The sequence below is a fragment of the Sus scrofa genome, chromosome 16 (genome assembly GCF_054392235.1).
Source record: "Sus scrofa isolate SSC_HxYL_T2T_F1_AM1 chromosome 16, Sscrofa_HxYL_maternal_Yorkshire_Landrace_v2.0, whole genome shotgun sequence".
Classification (NCBI taxonomy): Eukaryota; Metazoa; Chordata; class Mammalia; order Artiodactyla; family Suidae; genus Sus; species Sus scrofa.
The window spans coordinates 84117628-84139003 of record NC_139398.1 but is presented as its reverse complement, the minus strand read 5'-3'; the positions used below and the strand labels follow the sequence as shown (position 1 = coordinate 84139003).

General features: G+C 56.6%; 2 protein-coding genes across 18 annotated transcripts in view; one reads left to right on the top strand and one right to left on the bottom strand.

Moving 5' to 3' along the window:
* Positions 1–396: 396 nt before the first annotated feature.
* Positions 397–8946, top strand: GPX3 (glutathione peroxidase 3; the record flags this gene model as incomplete). Its single annotated transcript, NM_001115155.1, is given in 5 exon segments — positions 397–533; positions 5167–5320; positions 6817–6934; positions 7383–7482; positions 7889–8946. Coding segments are annotated over 5 exon segments (681 nt in total). The 3' UTR covers positions 8111–8946.
* A 502-nt stretch (positions 8947–9448) lies between these two features.
* The window catches only part of TNIP1 (TNFAIP3 interacting protein 1), a 53927-nt gene continuing 41999 nt past the window's right edge, over positions 9449–21376 (bottom strand). For 15 of the 17 annotated variants that reach the window (XM_085001534.1, XM_085001536.1, XM_085001537.1 and 12 more), the window contains 8 exons: positions 21193–21324; positions 18395–18523; positions 16038–16169; positions 13919–14044; positions 13457–13522; positions 12965–13153; positions 12040–12130; positions 9449–10221 (listed from right to left, as the gene is read on the bottom strand). In XM_085001534.1, coding sequence (XP_084857660.1) covers positions 10187–10221; positions 12040–12130; positions 12965–13153; positions 13457–13522; positions 13919–14044; positions 16038–16169; positions 18395–18523; positions 21193–21324 — 900 coding nt within the window. In that variant the 3' untranslated portion in view covers positions 9449–10186. 17 annotated transcript variants of the gene reach the window in all.

The window sequence follows — 21376 nt, the reverse complement described above, 5'->3', positions numbered from 1 at the left end:
TTCAGCATCTCTTCCACCAGAAAACAGGCCAGAGGGGACAGGGGACACCCCGGGGGTCCATCAGTTCTTCCGTGTTTTTTAAAGTCCTTTCCCTGCCTGTGCTGGAGGACATGGTGCCTGCTTCTTCCCGCACTTTAGAGCCGAAAGGAGAGGGGGCCGCCTGCCTCACGGAGTCCTATACAAGGACCTGGCTCCCGGCTCTCCGCCCAGACTTGCTTATGTCACTGTCGCCCAGGGGCTGGGGAGGGGGAGAAGCGGAGGGTAAGTCGGGCCCGCCCCTGAAATGCCAGCCGCCCTGCCATTGGCTACGAGGACTCCGGCCACGCCACGGATTGGTCATCGCTGAGGGCTTGAAAGGTGGCTGAGAGCGGCCCGCACCTCAGACGGACTGTGCCCGGGAGTCGGACAGCGTCTCAGGAGAGCTCGAGACGCACCCCCAGCCAGCCATGGCCCGGTTCTTCCGGGCATCCTGCCTTATCTCCCTGCTCCTGGCCGGCTTCCTCCCGCCGAGCCGGGGACAGGAGAAGTCGAAGGTGAGTGAGCCTCGGGGGGGTGGGTAGGGGGGGGACCCCGACCAGAGGAACGAACGTAGCCTGCAGGTGTCCACCTCTCGGTTGCCAGGCGCCCCTCTTCCGGAGCTCCCCTCCAGAAGGGGGACAGGCGCGAGATGCCCTTACCTCCTCTTGCCTTCCTTTCCAGCGCACTGGACCGTCATCCTGTCTCTTCGTAGTTCCGTCTGTTGGAGACCTGGGTGCCTGGTGGGGGGGGGGGGTGCAGAATGAATGGAGGTGAAAGCTCCCCAGTCCAGCTTTCTTCCCCAACACTGTCTCAGGGTCCCCTTGCTACACACATGCCCAGCGCTGTTTCCGAGATACTCTGCTCTAGTAGGGCCTGAAGGAGGGGCCCCAGGTGGCACAGAAAAAGGCCTGGAGTCTTGGCATCTGGGTTGGCTGCAGAGGTTCCCAGGAAGACGAGCAGGCAAGGCAAAAGGGAAGGACAGCGGTGCTGTGTGGCCCCCTTCTAGCCCAAGCAGGAACACAGGTGGAATCCCAAGACACTGGCAGAAGAGGCGGAGGTCTGTGACAGGAAGAGCTCCGGGCTGGCAGGACAGCATGCCCGGATGCTGCCTAGAGTCTCTAATCATTTGTAGGCCTCAGTTTCCCCCCCTGCGTGCGGCAGGAGGACAGGGCACGTTGAAGCTGATGCTTTCAGAGGGGATGCTTGGAGCTGGGCAGCATCCACATGCTTTTTTCTGAAGGCTTTTCTGTTGGGGGGCAGCCTCACTACCCACCACCTACTGCCCATATTGGCCTGAACAGACCTCATCGTTGGAGAAACCTGGGGCCTGCCAGCTTGATGGAAGAGGCAGAATTCTCCTCTGCCTCCTCGGTTGATCCCCTGCAGAGCGTGTGGCCCTTAGCTAGAGTGGGGATGAGGTCGACCCAGCAATGCTTATCTCCTTGGACGGTATGTGCCATGGGGGGCACTGTAAACCTATCCTCTTCCCCAGGGAGACAAAGGCCAGACATAGGAATAGACCAAAGAGAGAGATTTCTGTCTCCAGCCTCCCAACACACACCACGCTTGTATAAGCTCGAGAAGCTTTGCACTTTGTTTCTCAAATCTTCCAGATCTTAGTTCTAAGATCTTGCGACTCCATGATTCTATGTCCAAAATTCTACCTATTGCTCAGGAAGCCTATTCCAAACACAAGGTTCTTTCTGTCTGTTTCTATTCCCTGTCCTGTCCTCAGTCTAAATTCCGCTCAGTCTGCCCCTCCTTGGAATGAGCCCAGAGACTGGATGGTTAGGCGGCCACTTCCTCCAAGCCTCTGGCTTTGTATCCAGTCCTGTTCATAATCTCCAATTCAGAAGGTATTTTCCAGGGCAGGGATGGGACTTTGACTATTGGGGTGTGGAGTATAAGCAGGGGTGGACCATGGGCAGAGCAGTATCTTGGAGTCAGTCCAATATCTTCCCTTTCGGGAAGAAGCAGAGAAGACCGAGCCCCGCTTTAGGAAGGCTGGAGGGAAGAACACGGATCCCATGAGAAACTCATCAGAGCCAAGTGCTCTCTGTAGAACTCTAGGGAGGCATCGATAAATTCAGAGAAATCAGGACGGGTATGGTCTAGAAAAGCCTTAGGATGAAGTGTGATCATATCAGATGCAACCAGCTCAGACTTGCTGGCTAATGACAGTCTGGTCATGCCCATCTCTCCTCCCAGGTCCTTTGCGAGAAATGGCATGGCCCTGGGTTCTAGGGCTCAACCACTTATCCCCAACTACAGGGCCAAGGGATGGGGCAAGTGGCAGGTGGAGAATGGGATGGACAAAGCGCGACAGCCCCAGAGGGATGCTGACCTCCCCCCAGCTCAAAAGGAGGGGCCAGGAAACAGAGTGAACCCCCCTTTCCTTGCTGTGTCCCCTCTCCAGTCCAGCTTCAAGCTGCCCAGGCTCCCTGTCCTTCCCTTACAAAAGGACCTTGCAGAGGCTAGAGCAAGCAACAGCTGCTGACGTGGGTGGGATCCTAGTAACCGCTGGTTTCTAGGTGACTGAACCAGGCAGAGAGAATCATGGAACCGCAAACTGACAGAGCTGAAGAGCTCTCAAGACAGCGCTGAATCTGACTCCATCTCACCACTGGGGAGCCAGAGCACAGGCGTGCTCACACCGAACCCGAGGCCTGAGCAGGCCCACGACTCAGGCTTTCTGCCCCTAGTCCAGCTCTCCTCTCGCTCCTTCTGATTGATGGGAGCAGTGAGAGTTCTGGTGGCTGACTCTCCAGCCACCAGAACTCTCCCATCTGGTCCCATTGTTGGAAGCACCCTCACTGCTTCCCCCCACCCCCCCACCCCACCCCCATCCCCTCTGGCCTCAGGTTAAGGTGTGGGGTTCTGGAACTTCATGGGCCCAGAAGAAGGAAGCAGGGCAGGGTGCGGGGGGGCTCCCATAAAGACTGGGCACATTCTCAGTGGTGAGCACAGGCCATGGCTTCCCCACCAAGGGTACCCTCTGACACCCCTCGGTCTGAACCCACAGCGCTGGACTCAGTGGCCCCAGCAGAAAGCTTTGTTACCTGTACCTCCTTCTGGAGGCTCTCTCCCCAGTGCCTTGTTTTCTTCCTACTGGCTGGGGGACACCCCAGGCCTCTTCACAATAATGTGGGCACATCAGGGCCATTTACCCCTGTTGCAGGCAGAGTAATCACTATCCATTGATAAGGGGCGGGGGGAGGTTTCTTTCCAAGAGGCTTTCGAGATTCTGATTTTGATCGGCTAGTAAATTCTCATAGCCATTCTGGGAGGCAGGCGGTATTATTTTCACCTGTCCACAGATGGAAGGAGGCTCAGAGAGTGAACATGACTTGCCCAGGGTCACACAGCCCCAAAAGACTCAAATCTAATGAGAGGAGATTCCCCTTGACCCACCCCCACCCTGAAACTATGCTCAGAAACTGAGTCTCCCATGGCTTACAAGCTTCCATCATTTGAAAACTTCTTGGCTTTTCTTCTCCCCATTTCGTAGCTTGTTCTCAGATGGAGTGGAGCTGAGGAGGTTGAGAGGCATGCAGGAGGCTGTGTCCTCTGGCTGCCGGACCTCGGGGGCCTGCTAGGGTGTGTTTGTTGTATTGGGTTGGCTGTATCCCAGGATGGAACTGACCTCAGCTGGGACCGAGGAAGCCCAGGGGCTGGAGGAATGTTGAGCTTCGGTCTCAGGCCTGCCACCAGCACCCATCAAAAGTCACGGGGCGTGGAATATTAGACTCAGGGAAAGCAGGAAATTGGTACCGGAGCTGAGAAGAGAGCTTGCTGCTGTCAGGAAATGGCCCCATAGGGAGAGCCCCAGTCTTGCCTGGCTCAGCAGGCCTGCGGCGCGGCGTCTTCAGGAAGTGGCAGCTTTTCTACACCCACCTGGGGCCAGCCCTGCCAGCCCAGATGACTCTCTGCAGGCAGTTGGGCCCAGGTGAACCTCGCCTCAACAGCAAGTCTTCCAGGATTGATGGGAAGGGAGGGGTGTGAATTTCCTTCTCCACCACCACCACCTGTCTCTCTGGTCTCTACTGATTGTTTGCACTTGATTTGTTTATTGGCTCTCCACTTCTCTTCGGATATCAAGGCCAGTGCTACTGGCCCACCTGCTGATGGTGGTACGGATGCCATGACACCTTTTCAAGAGTAGAGCCAGGTTTTTGCATTCTGTATCCCAAGTTGGAAAGACGAGATGGGGTGGAGCGGGGATCAGTGCCGTACCCTGCTTGCCGGCAGTAATCCGTTCCCTCCTCCCACTGCGAACAATGCGGTCACACCGTCGTGGCTGAGAACAGCTGATCCAGTTCAAGGTTCTCATGTTATAAATGAGGCAGTTGAGGCCCAGAGAAGAGAAGGGGCTGGTCCGAGACTGCACAGGGAGTTAGTGGCCGAGCTGAACATGGAACACAGGTGCCCTAGCACCTGGTCCATTGTGCGCCGTCTCTACCAGTTCTGACGGTGGAGCAGCACTTGGGCAAAGGGGGACTTAGGCGACTGCTCACCCACCAGGAACATCAACTACATGTGAGGCCCTCGGGCTTTGCCCCGACCTTCGCATTTAATTCTCACAGCAGGTCTTGCCCCTTTCCTGACCCCTACTCTGCTTCCCTATTTCCTAACAACAGCCTCCTCTTTCCATCCCTCCAGATCTGGAACCTCTGAACCACCACTTTCCACACTGCCATGGCCTCATTTCCATTCCGTCCTTCCTTCTACAATGATCCAGTTCAGGCTCTCATCCCCATGTGCCTGCATTATTGCAACAGCCACCCACTCAGTCTACATGAGCCCATCCAATAATGCAACCAGCATCAGGGCAGCCTCCCTCAGAGCCTGCCTGGGGGAATGGTTATAAACTGACATGAGATGCAGAGGTCATGACCCTACTACTAAGTCATTCTCCAAGCTTCTCTAGCATTCACCAGCTTCTTAGGTGCTTTCCAAATGGCTACCTTGTACAAGGAATTCAGAGACCTCCGTTCTAGTCCAGTTCTAGCTACTGGCGTGGTCTTGGGGCAAATCCAGCTGACGTGTGCAAGTCAGTTTCGCGTCTCCCTTGTTATCTTGGAAGTTGTGGGGTCCAAGTTCTCTCCCGGCTCTAATCGCTCCCTGATGCTGGTTGTTCTTCTCTTCCAGACGGACTGCTATCGCGGTGTGAGTGGCACCATCTATGAGTATGGAGCCCTCACCATCGACGGGGAGGAGTACATCCCTTTTAAGAAGTACGCTGGCAAATACGTCCTCTTTGTCAACGTGGCCAGCTACTGAGGCCTGACGGGCCAGTACGTTGGTAAGACTCTACCCCCCTCCCCAGGGGCTGTCGGGCACATTTCGATCACAGGAACTTTTCTCATGCAAAGGGGAGAGGATGGTGGTGCTCCTGGAATTCCAAGCCTTGTACCTTAACTCTACCGTGTTGGGTGGTTCTGTGAAAATGATTATATGAGCCTGAAGTCTGGTCACCTTCAAACATGTTCTAGAAGGTGCTCAGTCAATCCTTCATCCCTGGGTACCTCAATTGTCCTTTTAAAAGAAGGATGGAGATTGGGTTTGTGCCCGGCACATCCTTTCACTGGAGTAAGAAGTGATAGCTTTATCTCGCTGAGAATTTTTTATTTTTATTTTTATTTATTTATTTGTTTTGCCTTTTTGCCTTTTCTAGGGCCACTCCCACGGCATATGGAGGTTCCCAGGCTAGGGGTCAAATCCGAGCTGTAGCCACCGGCCTACACCAGAGCTGCAGCAACGGGGGATTCGAGCCGCATCTGCGACCTACACCACAACTCACGGCAACACCAGATCCTTAACCCGCTGAGCAAGGCCAGGGACCGAACCCGCAACCTCACGGTTCCTAGTCAGATTCGCTAACCACTGAGCCACAACAGGAACTCCTTGCTGAGCATTTCTTACCTGTCCTCGGCCACATCTGCCTTAGAGCTTCTCTTGGTTCCTGGAAAGCAGGCAACTGGCCTGAGTCCCCAGACCGTGTGTGTTAGTGGCAGAACCGGGCATTACACCGAGGTGTCGTGATACCGAGTATCCTCACTTCTTTCTCCTTAGCTGGTCAGAGTAAAGAGCCAGGGGGATAGGCAGGCCAAAGGCATCTGACAGCACCCGCAAGGAAATGCTTTGTGGGGTAGGGCGGGAGGCAAGGGCAATCTGACCCAGAAGGTTTTGCCTGGCAATTGCAGAAAATTCTGGGAAGCAGAATGACAGCAGGCTGGTGGCCCAGTGCGTAGTGAGCGCTTCTGTTTAGCCCTGGGAATAGAGCAAGAGTGCATTTGTGCAAGAGGTGGGCTGAGTGCTGGCACCGCACGAGAGGCCAGGAGGCACTGAGGGATCTGGGGAGCTGGGCCAGGGCCTCCCTTGGATTCTTGAGTTCCCGGGTATAGGAGGGTTGTGAGACCCCCACTTCACCCCAGGTAAGTCATCTGCCTTCTGTCCAGGGACAGATGCTTCTTGCTCCGGGAAGCTCAATCCTGTGTCCTGCAGGAGCTCTCACCCTAAGGGCCCAGGTGGCATTCTTTGGTGGTAGGCACGTGACTGACATTACTGATTTGAGGAAGCCTCTCTCTTTTCCCTGAAGCTCCAACCCATCCAGACTGGCATCAGTAGGATGGGACTTGAATGCCAGCACAGCCGCACTCACTGGGTGGTCTCGGGCAAGTCCCTTCCCCTGTCAGGCCTCAGTGGTTTCCAGCTGTGCTATGGGTGAGCAGGGAAGAGGCACACGCAGCAGGGCTCCTTGCCCAGCCATCTCCATCTCTGCTCTCTGTCCTGGCCCAGAACTGAATGCACTGCAGGAAGAGTTTGAACCCTTTGGCCTCGTCATTCTGGGCTTCCCCTGCAACCAATTTGGAAAACAGGAACCGGGAGACAACTCGGAGATTCTGTCCACTCTCAGGTGAGGGCTCACTCGGCGTCCTGAGAAAACTCCTCGAGCACGTCCCGCGCTGCGCCCCAGCCCGGGCTGCAGGCATCCCTTGCCTTGGCCCCTACTCATGATAGACGTCTATGGGGCAGCAAGAACTACCCCCCACCCCCTTCCAGGAACCTCCTTTAGTGGAACCAGTGGAAGCGGGGACAGGAGAGGGACAGGGACAGGGAGGATGGTTTTGACTGCACGACCAGGGTGGGGGAAGGGGAGTTCAGGTGCGGGGAAGGGGTTATTAAACTGGACAAAGACTGCAGACCCACGCCATGCCTATGGCCACTCAGTCGTCCTTGGCTCCCACTGCCCACTGGAGAATAAAACCCAGATTCCCCACCCGCCCTCCCCTTTGCATCTTTTCCTGTCACTTCCGAGCCCTGTGCCCATCTCCCTGGGACCCACATAAGAACACTCCTTGCAGGTATGTCCGACCAGGTGGGGGCTTCATCCCCAATTTCCAGCTCTTTGAGAAAGGGGACGTGAACGGGGAGAAGGAGCAGAAGTTCTACACGTTCCTGAAGGTGAGCACGCGGCCAGCTCTGGAGGAGCTGCTCCACCTGGCAGGGGCTGCCTCTGGACAGGGCTGCAGCTGCTCCTTGCTCCAGCCCGCGAGTGACAGGGTCTGTGCCACCCTCTGCTCCTGGACTCTTGGCTCATGTCTTGGCATCTGTTGTTCCGACCAGAGGGCTCTGCAGATCCCAGGGTCTCATCAGCCCTTGGGACAGGTGGGCCCCAGAAGGGACAAGCTGAGGGTCTCTCACAATCTGCTAGAACCAAAGCTGCTTCTGGGATGCCGTTTTCCAACTCTGCAACTGGCGCTCCTTTCTCAGGCTATTTTCTTCCCCCCAAGAAGTCTGGGGAGGGGGCGGGATGAGAGGGTGGGAGGGGCTCTAGGCAGGGCTGATGCTTCTCTCGTCCCTTCCCCAGAACGCCTGTCCTCCTACTTCGGAGCTCCTGGGCTCACCGAGCCGCCTATTCTGGGAACCCATGAAGGTCCATGACATCCGCTGGAACTTTGAGAAGTTCCTGGTGGGGCCCGACGGTGTGCCCGTCATGCGCTGGTACCACCGCACCACCATCAACACTGTCAAGCTGGACATCCTGGCCTACATGCGGCGGCGGGCAGCCCTGGAGGCCAAGCGGCAGTAATGGAGGCCCACCCCACCCTGTGCCCACCCCACAGGGGCTGGGGAGGACTCTGTTCAGGAAGGAATCCATTTCTACAACCACACCGCTGTCCCCTGCTAGACCCCTCACTAGGACACAAGGGCCCAGCCCGACAGGAAGGTGTGCACACAACTGTGTCTGTACTGCTGTGCTTGTGAGCATGTGCATGCGTGCCTACAGGTGTGTGTGATCACAGGAGTGCACTGCCACTTACAGGCGTGGCGACCTGCAGGAATCCCCAGGCCTGTAAGTGTGCCCACAGCTGTGTGCCGGGGGCGGGGTGCCGGAGCGTCACTCGCCTCTCGCTCTGGTTCTCTGCTCCAATGATCACAACTCACTTTCAGTGAGCCCAAAGGAAAAAACCAGTTCTAGATTCAATTGGTCTGCTCTAACCTGGACTTTAGCCCTTGGGGCCGGCATCTCCCACTGTCTCCAGACACCACCAGTGAAGTGCCCAGAAGCTTCTGGGTCTGCCACACAGCCCTCCTCTCCCCGACATGGCCTCTCTCCTTCCTGAGGGCCCTCTCAAGCCCCCTGCCCCACCCCACAGTGTTCCCTGAGAGCAGCCAAGGCAGATGTGAGAGCAAAGGCCACGATCCCAGTGTCAGGGGTGGCATCTTCATGAAGGAGGGGCCCGAAGCCCTCATGGGCGGACCCCCCTTGAGCCTGTCTGAAGGTCTGGCCCTTCGTGCATTCAGGCCAAGGCCCCCAGGCAGAGATGCCACCACTGCTCCTTCGGGGGATGTGTCCTCTCCCCTCGCCCTGACCTGCTGGCATTAGACTCACCCCGTGTACCTAGTAAAGGCCTTTCTGCAGCATCCGAGCCTACTGTGGTGCTCCCTCGATGGGGCTGCTGGGTGGGGGGGGGGGGTGGAAGTACCGGGTGGTGGGGGAGGAGGAACAAGAGGAGAAGAAATGAAGGCAGTGCTCTGGGCCCCGCTCTGCTTCTTCACTCAGCATGTGGAGTTTATAAAACCAGTTCCCGCCTACTCTCCCCCAGAGTTCTCCCAGGCAGCTAGGGCTGAGATCAGGTGTTCCAGCTGACAGATGGGGAAACTGAGGCTCACAGAATGTCTCCTGACGAGTGAGGGGCAGGCCTGGAATGCAAACCCAGGCTGCCTGACTCCCAGCCCCTGGATGCCCCACCCTCACGGACGCTCTGAGCAGGGCCCCAGGTCATATCTGCCAAGGGTGATGGTGATGCTCTTTGGGGGAGTCTAGAAAGAGTGGGGTACAGAGGGAGCGGCTAAGAAAGCAGCACGCTGGTTGACTTGGAAGGAAACATTAGCTGGGGCGTAAAAGAACACCAGTCACCAAGTGTTGATCTTCAACTTGGATTTATGTCCAAGATTTGTGCAAACGGCTGCCCGGGGATCGACAGCCACCCTACTCCAGGCCTCTGGCACCACAAGCCTCCAGCTGAGGGTCTGGCAGCTTCAGGCTGGGGCACCTCTGCGGAGGTGGCGGCATGGCCCTCGTCCCAGGCTGTGTGGCACTGGCGAGGCTGCCGTGGGTGGCAGTGGACGGCCCAGCGGCAGGACAGCCTGTTGTCCTCCCTGCTCCCAGACGCAAGCCTGCTCTTCCTGCAGCTCCTCAAGGGGGAAAGGATGGGAGTGGGGCAGGCCCCGCTACGGCACAGCTCGAAGCAACATTTAAACACACGCATGAATTGAATGTGGTCCCCGGAGGGGTTGCTGAACCACTTCTGGGGAAGTTTTGAAAAGAAGGGGTCTTGACGGCACCCCACTCGACACTGACACCCCCCGGCAGCTTCTACAGAGGAGGGAAGGTCAAGGCCGATGATGCGTCTCTCCGCTCGGTGGCACCGTAGTGAGTGTTTCCTGGTCACTCAAAGGAGAGGCCCAGGTGGACACCTTCTGGAGGGAGCCTCCCCTGTCTGCAAACAGTTCAGGTTGGTTCCGGGGCACAAGCTGGCCATCTGTCTCAGCATCCCGGATGGCCGAGGCTCTGGCCACACAGAGCACGAGGCCTCGAGTTTTTCAGTGATCTGAAGTCAGCTGGCTCTGCAAGACGCAGGCGTGGTGCCAATGACTGGTTTCACTGAGGTCTCTCACGGCCATTTTTGGTGGACTCTAAGTAAACACAAAATTTTGCGGACTTAAAGATGACGTGGTACAGCAGGGTTCAAAGTCCCAGGGAACCAATTCAGGAAGAATGAAAGAAGCAGTGTTGCTGGGCGTTACCGGGTGCCAGGCCCTGGGTTGAGTTCCTTAGGTACCTCTGTCATTCAAGCCCTGCCCTCTAAGGCAGGCAGATTATTATCTCTTTACAGGACAGGCGACGGGGGTGCCAAGGAGTCTTAAAAAACTGGCCAAAAGTCCCAGGTCTAGGACGTGTTGGGGCCTTGTCAGTCTGCTTCCAGAACCCAGAAAGGGAGTATTTCTTGGGCAGGGGACAGTCCTGGCCACTTGGCCACCCTCTGTCCTCATCAAAGCAGCCTCCCGGGGGCTCCTCAGAACCTCTAGGGCTCTGCAGGAAACCGTGAGAAAATGACTGAGCAGCCCAAGGCCTCTTTCCAACCACTGGAACCCCCAAACCACGCTCCCTCCGAGTCACCCCCCGGCCTCCGCTCACACACCTTCGTGGAGGGCCCCTCGGTCTCATGGAAAACCCTCAGAAAACTCCTCCTTAGGATGAGACGGACTTGGTCTCCCCAGCACTTCCACCAGTTGTGATGCTGTTCCCAGGAGCCCCGCAGGCCAGGCTGTGCCTTCTGCTCCAGGGGAGCCTCACGGCAAGCGAGGGAGTAACTAAGGGCTGGAGGCCTCCTGTGACCAGCGAACAGAGCTCCCGGGCCCACGGCTTATGGCCCGAGGGACCTGGTCATACTGCGAATCTGCGTGCTCAGGCCACTCTGATTTGAAACTGCCCAAGGCCTGCAGGTCACCCTTGGGACAAAGAGCAGCCCTCCCGCCCCGGCCTGCGAGGCCCTCGAGCGGGGCCCCGCTGACTTCCCGGAGCGCGCCTCACCTGTCTCCCTCCCACACCTCGCTCCTGGCTCCAGCCACACGGGCCTTCTCTTAACCCTCAGGTAGCCACGATTCTCCACCCGCCCCCACCAAGGCCTGTCCATTCTCGCTTCTCCACATGAACACCCTCGGCTTCTACCTCTTCGTCTGGTTTGTTTTTGGTTTTTTGGTTTTTTTTTGTCTTTTTGCCTTTTCTAGGGCCGCACCTGTGGCATGTGGAGGTTCCCAGGCTAGGGGTCGAATTGGAGCTGTAGCCACCGGCCTACGCCAGAGCCACAGCAACGGGGGATCCGAGCCGCGTCTGCAACCTACACCACAGCTCACGGCAACACCGGATCCTTAACCCACTGAGCAAGGCCAGGGATCGAACCTGCAACCTCATGGTTCCTAGTCGGATTCGTTAACCACTGAGCCACAACGGGAACTCCAACCTCTTCATCTTGTTAAGGCCATTCACGCTGAGGTGTCTCAACCCAAACGTCATCACCCCCAGGCTACGTCAGGTCCCCGCTGTCTGCTCCCAGAGAAACCCACTCTTCTTCCTCCTTCCGGGCACTTGAGACCAACAGTATGCTCGTTGGTGTGATATTTGCTGTTCTCTCCTGCCTGGCTCATGGGCACAGAATACCACCGTAAGGTCGTGAGGGCAGAGGGCGTATCTGCTTCTGCTCTGTCTTGGCTTCTCCAGCACCAAGCACAGCGCCCGGTGCTTAGAAACCGAACTGGAATGAATGGAGGAATGGTTTCAATCCCCGCACCCCGCGGTCACCATGCCTTTCTTGTCGACGCTCTTTTGGAGAGCTGGGCCCCTCCTCCGCCTGGGTCAGAAGGTAGCAGCATCGGCCCCAAACCACGGCGATGCTGGGGGAGACGCTGCCTCCCCGGCAGAGGCAAGACCCATTCCTGAGGGGTCACACGCACCTGGATCCTCGGGCCTGGCCGCGGGCGAGTCCATCACTTGCGAGCTCTGATTGTGCACCCCTCCGCAGGGCAGCCGCCAGGTATATTCCGGCTGCAAGAGAACGTGTGCTTAGTCACCACGAACCATCCTCGAACATTGCAGCAGCCGCTGGTGTGCCAGCACAGGACTAAGTCCACATTACCTGAGTATAACGGAATCCTTACGCCAACCCAGGTTGGCACCCTCATTTTACTGGTGAGGAAACGGGGGCTCAGAGGGGATTAAGTCACTTGCTGAAGGCCGTCCAGCTGGGCAAGTGGCCAAGCTCTGATGTGAATCCAGGTCTCTCCACCCTCGGGCCACTCTCTTAAACCCCACACCACCCTCCGGCGTTTAAAGATGTGAGTGAAGAAGGGTGATGGCGGGGGCGGGGTTGGCTGGGGAAGAAGCCACACGGGAGGCAGTGGTCTCCCTTCAGGTGAGAGTAGAGATGCCCGAGGGGGCCATGGCAGAGGCACTGGAGAGGGTGGCACAGGTGACATCAGCTCTTTGGGAGGCAGAAGGATGAGCAAGGGGGGAAAAGAGAAAAGGAAAGGAAATTAAAAAGGGGGGATAAAAGAAAAGCAAAGGGCCAGAACGCAGGGTGAGGATGTGGCACCTGGTTACACGGAGAGCTGAGAAAAAAGGGGACCCCCAAGCTCTGGTGCCCCAGCCTGCATGGCCTCGGGCCCTGCCCCCTCACTCAGCCTTTTCTGTCCCACGCCAGTGGGCCCGAGCAGCCCTGGGCTGGGAAGTCCTGGCCCTGGGACAGCAGGCCACACACCAGGGTGTTGTTCAGAGGGGCTGAAGATACAGTTTCTGTCCCCTCACTTGACCCTGCCCTCTCGAATGTGTGTGGGTGGCCTGGGCGGGTGTCCTGGAGAGCAGAAGGGGACACTGACTCACCAGATGGAAGAGGCGCGAGCTGGGAAGTGGAGGCGCGTGCTCCATGGCCGTGGGGGGCGGGGGGTAGCGGATCTGGGACCAGTCCTCGAAGCCGTGGTGCGGCATGACGGGCACAGGCGGGTAGGCGTAGGGGTAGGCCCCGCAGAGGTGCTCCGGGTGGGACTCCACGTGGTAGCGGTCCGCTGAGCTCTGCAAGGAAGGCTGACATCTGGCTCTGGCTTGTGACAGGCGGCACAGGCCACCCCCAGGGGCACGGGTCCCATCTCCTGCGTTCTCCTTAGAATCCTAGTTCTCTGAAGACTGGCACACGGGTACAGAAGGGAGCAATGATGCCAGCCGGTGTGTCCTGAGCACTGACTCTGGAGGGCGCTCCCTCCACTACTTGGTTAGTTAGCAGGACACGGGAGCAAACAGCGCCTCCCCCATCAGACTGCAGCTCCCCGAAGAAGCTGAAACGCGGCCAGTGCGGCTTCCTCCCTCAAGCCTCCTCACCTTGGCCTTCCTCTTCTGCTGTCTGAGGGCATTTCTGGCCTTCTCCTCATCTTTGAAGGCTTTCAGCTGCGAGAAGGAGACGGAGGAGGGAGAGAAGACTGTTAGCCAAGGTGCTTCCCGGCCAGGCCTGGACCCAGGGCCTGACCAACCCCAGGGAGGAGCGGCCAGTGCAGGAGGCCTCCACTCCGGGCGGTCCTGTCCGGCCCAGCCCTGGGAAAGGGCCCGCGGGGCAGGGCACAGGCCAGGCTGGGGGTGGCTCAGAGTCCATTCCGAAATCTGCTCTTTCAAGGTATCAAAACTGATCGCGGAAAGTCTGAGCTAGAGGATGGAGCGGGGAAGGGCCTTGCCGGGGTGCAGAGAAAGGCGGCGGAGAGCTGGAAGGAGCATCAGCGCGGGTCCTGACGCCCGGGCCCCTCCCCGGACAACAGCCAGCTGCCCGCACCTCGGTCCAGCTGATCTCACCTGGGCGCACGTCAGGTTGACCTGGGCCTGCAGCTTCTCCACCTGCTTCTTCAGCTCCTCCTTCTCCTCGTTCATGCGCTCGCGGTCGCTGCGCTCCCTCTGGAAGTCCTCCTCAAAGATCTTCACCTGAAGAGGAGGGGCCGTCGGGAGGCTCAGACTGACGGCGGGAGTCAGACGGCAGGGCTGCTCTCATCCCATCTCGAACATCCCCGAGAGACGGGGAACGGGTGCACCTCCAGCCCCCCACCCCAACTCCAAACAGAGGCGCTCTGGGTTTCCTCATCTTACGTTCTGCGCTTTGACACAGCGCTTTATTTTTTATTTTATTTTATTTTGGGGACTATTACGCTTTATTTCCTGTGGTAAAATATTCATAATCATATGATAACATTGGCTTAGTTGCATGGGTCAGTTGTAATACTAACTGATACCCATTTTCTTTATTAGACCTCAGCTAAAATCAAAGATATCGAAAGCATAAGGATTATATGCTAAACATGGACAATTAAACATAACTAAGTGAAGGTAGTCATCCAGAGACAAATACCACATAATATTACTTATATGTGGAATCTAAAAAAAAGGATACAAAAGAACTTCTTTGCAGAACGGACATAGACTCACAGACTCTGAAAAACCCATGCTTACCAAAGACACAAGCCCTTTATTTGGAGAAGGGATCCATGGCTTTCAAAAAAGCGGGACAGCTATTAACCAGCCCCATCCTTTGATTCTGCTGAGGCCCACACAGAGCGGAGGACGGGAGCTCAGTTCTCCTGGCTCCGAGGGCGAAGGACCTACGGAACGCTCCCAAGGCTTTGGGGGGCCCTGGCAGGGAAGGGAACGGGATGGGGCTGGCACGGGGCCCTGTCTCTGCGTCTGCAGTTTCACATCTTTGCTGTAGATCAGTGGGACACTGACTGGGCTCGAGGTGATTTAGAAACACCCAAAGCAGGAGTTCCTGTCGTGGCGCAGTGGTTAACGAATCCGACTAGGAACCATGAGGTTGCGGGTTCGGTCCCTGCCCTTGCTCAGTGGGTTAACGATCCAGCGTTGCCGTGAGCTGTGGTGTAGGTTGCAGACGTGGCTCGGATCCCGAGTTGCTGTGGCTCTGGCGTAGGCCGATGGCTACAGCTCCGATTCGACCCCTAGCCTGGGAACCTCCATATGCCGTGGGAGCGGCCCAAAGAAATAGCAAAAAGACAAAAAAAAAAAAAAAAAAAAAAAGAAAAGAAACACCCAAAGCAGGGCACCCCACATCACAGAAACACATGGGAGAGGCAAACGCTGTCCAGCTTCCTTTCCTTCCTCTGTCCCTCAAGGAGAAAGTCATCGCTTTACGCTACCACGCCTCGAACACCTTTCTCGTGCCTGTTAACCTCCCTTACATAAAGCAGAAAGGCCTCGAGCTCAGTCTTCCTCGGGCAGGAGCAGCTGGCTAGAGTCTCACGGCGCTGTTTTGTCTTTACCGTATGTACTGCTTACCGTTACTTTCTATTTGTGGCAAATAATAAACTGCTTTTCCCCTTTATAGTCAAAATCTAAAGTTCCCTTTTACATACGTTTATTGAATTTATTAAAAATTTTGTTTTTTTGGAGTTCCCGTCATGGTGCAGGGGAAACAAATCCGACTAGGAGCCATGAGGTTGTGGGTTCGATCCCTGGCTTCGCTCAGTGGGTTAAGGACCTGGAGTTGCCATGAGCTGTGGTGTAGGTCGCAGACGCGGCTCGGGTCTAGCGTTGCTGTGGCTGTGGTGTAGGCCGGCAGCTATAGCTCTGATGGGGCTCCTAGCCTGGGAACCTCCCTATGGCGCAGGTGCGGCCCTAAGAAGACAACAAGACCAATAAATAAATAAGTAAATAAATAAAATTTTGTTTTTAAACTATCAGGTAAATAACAGCACCGCTGGGGCACGGAGGTGGTTCCATCATGCGTGTGGGAGAGGAATGGTCTAGACAGGAATACACCGCTGGAGAGGATGCACCGAAAACCTCGCCAACGGCCAGAGATAGGACCACACATTACAGCTTCCACATGAACCCAGGCCCACCCAGGGCCCTCGGCGATGTCCCAGAGCCCCTGGGTACCTCCCTCCTGACCTCTCTCCCCCAGCCTCACCTGCTGTTTCAGCAATTCGTTCTGCGTGACCAGCTCTTGTTTCCTGATCAGGCCTGCGGCACCTTCTGAGCTTCCAAAGGCTGACTGTGGAGAGGATGGGGAGGCCTGGATGCTCAGTGCTTCCTCCAGGGCCTGGGATCAGGAAGAGAGGAGACAGGCCCATGAGCGGACGCCCCCGGAAGTCAGGCCCCACTGGACCGGTAGCAATGACATAACCACCACTATTCACTAAGTGTGACCTTATTGACACAAGACACACACCGTTCCACTGAATCCCCTCCGCAGTCCTATAAATAAAAGATTGTGGGGTTCCCTTATGGTGCAGTGGCTTAAGGATCTAGCACTGTCACTGCAGCGGCTCAAGTCGCTGCTGTGGCGGGGGTTTGACCCCTGGCTCGGGAACGTCCACATGCCACGGGTGTGGCCAAAAAACCCCCCACAAAACAAAACAAGACACCTAAAAGCAACAAAAAAGAAAAGACTGTGAAGTTCAGAGACGTGAAGTGATTGGTCCAAAGTCACACAGCTCGTAAGTGGCAAAGCAGAGCAGGGCTTCAAAGCCAGTGGGTGCTCTTAACTAGCAGCCTATCCCGGGGTCTTTATGTAGAAGGGAGAATCTCCCCCGCCTGAGAAGTGGGGCTCAATCCTTGGCACCCGGGCCCAGAAAGGATTCTGAGTCTCCTTCAGGGTAAGAAAGAAGCTCCAGCCTTCTGGGCAACGGCCTGCCTTGAGGCTCTTCAGCCTCTGCAACCCATTCCCACCAAGCCAACCATCCCCGACTTTTCCATAGTTAGAGGAGACTGGATATTAACTTTGACTTAATTAATAGTTTACCTTTCCAACCCTGAAAATGGGTGGAAACATCACCAAATAGCATCTGGAAAGTCTGAAAAGCATCCCTATGAAACCACATTGAAAAGATTCTTTTCCTTTTACATAAACGGTGCGCTCTCATCCTCTTAAGAGGTTTCCATTAACTGGCTTTCTCCCTCAACCCTGCTAGCGTGTTGCTTGAGGACTTTGGACCACCTCTCGAGACGGAGCACCCGCCTCGCCACCTGGACTTTAGCTCCCTGGACAGCAGGGCCTCTGCTGACCACACATCAGCACGGCTCGTGACGCCTCCGGGACCACAGGGAGATCAAGGAAACCCCCCTGACCTTGGACGTGGGCCCCACTTGGTCTTGACTCCCCCAGAAACAGGAAGAAACGGCTGAGTCAGGAGGAAATTCTGGATGCTCGAGGGGAGGCTATGGCTGCACTTCCTTCTCCTCCAGCCACCCCATTTTTCAGATGAGAAGACGGAGGGCCAGAGACAACGAGAGCCATGCGTTGGGCATCCCCACCAGCGTCTGTCCCCACCTATGCCGTGGAAACCTGAAGAGCAGCCACCTGCCTGGGTCATGTCCTCAACCAGCACCACATACAATAGTCTGCTTGGGTTTAGACCCCCAGGACTCCCAGCTCCAGACAGATCATTCTTTTCACTGAGGACAGGTCCCAAGGCCCTGGACACGGCATCACCAAGGCTTATCAAACACCAAAACCAAACAGCAAGGGTCATCCCAGCAGGGCTGGGGCCCGTGAATGTGAGCTCTGGGCAGAGCTCACCGGGAGCAGAAGGAGGAGGCAGGAGGGAAAGGCAGATGGACGGGAGGAAAAGCTGAGCCTTCGGAGAAAATTTCCTTTCAAAGCTCACTCCTTAACCCCTGCACTGGAAGGTGGGCATGACCAGCCAGGGTTCAGATGGCAAAACTGAGGCGCAGACAGGTTACAGGGGCTTTAAGCTGGCTCAGAACAGAGGGCTCCTACTTTACCCAGGCTCTCTCCCCACCCCAGGCGCCATCTCCCCAGACCCCCGCCTCTCGAGGGCAGGAACCTCGGGCCTGTGCACATCCACTTCTCAAGCACGTGCTTGCTGCCAGGCACCGGGCATGGTGCTGGGGGCATGCACCCTGGTGAGAACACATGCCTCCCACCACTGGATGGCAAGACGCGTCATCAGTAAGTAATCATGAGAAAATGCTAGAAGAGGTGTGAAAGAAGCTGCTGGGGCTTTAGGCACATAGAATAGGGTGACCCAAAGGAGACTGGGGTGGGGCGGGGTTGAGGGGGAGGAGGCCTTGCTGAGGAGGCAGCGTTGAGGCTCCACCTGCATGATGCTCGGGGAGCATCGTGTGAGCAAACAGCACGTCCCAGGGCCTGCAGAGCAGGGCTCGGCCCGGGCTGGCGCCCAGCGCGTGGGGAGGGAAAGGCGGAGGACGCAGGCCGTGGGGCTGCACCACGGCCCTCAGTGCCCGTGCCCTGACCCAGGCCACGGGGTGGGCACTGCATGGGCTCAGGGAAGCCCTGCCCACCTTGTTGAGCCTCTGGATCTCTTTTTCCTGGTATTCCCGCTGCCGAGTGAGCGGGCTCAGCTGATCCTGCAGGTACTTGACCTTCTGGCGCAGCTCCTTGGCCTCTGCTGTCAGTTGCTCCTTGTCGGTCTGCAGAGAACACGGGGCTTGTAAGCAGGGAGCCTCTCCAGGAGGCCTGGACTCCTGCCTGCCTGCTCCACCCCTCGCGCAGCCCTGGCTCCCGTCTCGCTCTCACTCCGCATAAGGCTCTGGGCAAGACACCTGGCTGAGAGCGCTAACGCTCACACAGTCCTGTCCTCAAGGAAGAGACGGCTCCGCGGAGCGAAGCGCCCTGGGTTCCGCCACCAGCTCCTCCACGAATGAGCTGAGGCTGTGGGCACTGTCACAGCCCTGTCTGGTCTAAGCTCACCTATTTGCCATGGGCAAGGGGTTCATTGCAGGAGTCACGGATAGGCTTCAGGAGGTCCGTGAGCCCCCAGACTGAGTGCACAGTGTTGTCTGTGCAATTTTCTAGAAAAAAAGAGCCAGATTCACACGGGGGTCTTCTATGATGCACAGAAAAGGATAGGCCACTGAGTCCTTACAGACCCTTTCAAGCTCTTCGTCTCTGAGCCCAGAGGGGAGAAGACCCTCAAAGAAACACACACAGCAGAAGGCAGGACGTGTTCCTCCACAGAAAAACAAAGTGCTGTGAGGTTAAAAGACCACTCCGGCCAAAAAGAAACCAAGGAAGGCTTCAAGGTGGAGGCACTGCTTCCATACCTACTATGGAACAATCCAGGGTCTTTATCGCAAAAAGCCCCAGCTGGAATGGCCCTCATAGAGCACTGAGTCCTAGTCCCTCTATACAACCGGAAATGCGTGTCCAAAGACGGGAGGTGACTTACCCAAGGCCACCCAGTGAGCTGGGGCTAGACTAGAGCTCAGGTGTCCTAATTCTGCTGCTCTCTGTCTCCTTGCAGGCCGAAGGAAGGGTTTAAAATGGAAGAGGGGGAGTTCCCATCGTGGCACAGTGGTTAACGAATCTGACTAGGAACCATGAGGTTGCGGGTTCGATCCCTGGCCTTGCTCAGTGGGTTAAGGATCTGGCATTGCCATGAGCTGTGGTGTAGGTCGCAGACATGGCTCAGATCCCGCATGGCTGTGGCTGTGGTGTAGGCTGGTGGCTACAGCTCCAATTAGACCCCTAGCCTGGGAACCTCCATATGCCGCAGGTGTGGGCTTAGAAAAGGCAAAAAGACCAAAAAAAAAAAAAAAAAGACAAAAAAATGGAAGCAAGCGGCACTGTGCAGAAGAAAGACCAGCGACACCCACACTAAACTGTCTATTTCTATGTGTACATATGTGATCAGAGACCTGGAAAGACACACCAAAATGCTAACAGCGGCTACCGCTGGGGAGGACTTGGAATTGGGGGAGGGGGTGGTGAATGGAGATGGCCCAGGGAAGCTCTCACCTCATCTGTATCACGGGAACACTTTACACCTATGGGTTCAAATCATGGGCATCAGGAGGTGGGTCACAGGGGTTTGTTTTCATCCCAGCTCTGGGTAACTTGTAGTCAGTGTTCTACAGACTAGCTGGTGAGCTGCTTTCAGCCAGAGATGGCCAAGGGCAACCTTGGTCAGGCCTTGTGGCAAGAGCGGCAGACGCCCAGTGAAGAGGCTCCCGGGCCAGCACGGCCTCTATCGCCACATGTCCTTATGCACAGGGCCACGCTCTGTCTGGAGCCACCTACCTTTCCCCCAGCTGCGGGGGAAGGGTGTCAGATCCCAGGAGCTTATCTCACCCAGCCATGTGAGCCAGGATCGAGCCAAGAGTCCCTGTGACTGTGCCCTCATGAGGAAACACAGGCGTGTCCCCCTAACACACACCCCCAAGGGATGGGCGATCACCGAGGCAGGCCAACCACTCGGATGAGGCCCCGGGGTGTGACATGCTGCTGGAAGGGAACTCTGAAATGCAACCCCGTGCTGGAAATGGCCATTTCTAAGTTAAGCAAAGGAAGCCTGTGCCCAGTTCTCATGAAGGGGAAGAGCGGGACATAAAAAAACATCTCCAGAGAGCCTGGAGGTCAACTAGCCCTTCCACTTTAATCTGCTCCGGGATCCCGAACGGCCTTGCCTGGTGTCAGTCCCACCCAAGACAGACCGATGCTACTTCTTCAGGGGACCTTTCCCGGCTCCCCCTAGAATGGATCTGGTCGCTCTTTACGCCGTCTCCCTCATCCCTGTAACCTCTCCTGTGTCATTTAACACGCTTCTATTCATCCGCTTCTGTAATCACATATCCCGCCTCTCTTCCCCCAAGGGCAGGACTGACCATTCGCCACTGAGTCTGTGTGCCCGGCACAGTGCCCGGAGCACCATCTATTGGACGGCGACCAGACGGAGGACTAAAAGGAAGCTCTAAGGCTGGAGTCCCTCCCGTGCAAACAGCCACCACCACTCCAAACATTCGGCAGCACCCCCCACTTCGTCATAAAGCAGGCCTGCTAGATCTCGTTTTCATTCTGTGCTTCCCTGGGATGTCAGATTTTACTCAAACAAAAAACTCTTCTGTAGGAAAATAAGAAGAAATGAAAAGCCAATCCAATCGCCTCAACCTTCAGAGCGAAAACTGAGCCACAGGGAACAAAGTGCTTTTGCCTCTGGCCACAGAGCCCTCAAGCCCGAGAGCCAGAACCGGGACCCCAGGCCTGGACTCCGGTCCCTGCGTGTTTACTCCACTGAGCTCCCCGCTGATGGGGAGGAGAGAACCCGCAGAGCCGAACCTGCAGGACCGGGAGTCATACTTGCCTCCTCCATTTCGATCTTGGACTTGGCCAGGAGGAGTTTGCGGTCAAAGTCACGCTGCTTCTGCTCCCGCTCAGCCTCCAGGTCAGTCACCTGCTTCTGCGCATCTGCCAGCTTCTGGCGCAGCTCAGTGATCTGGGTGGAGAGGCAGAGAAGGGGAGCAGGTGAGGGCCCCAGGGGTGAACGT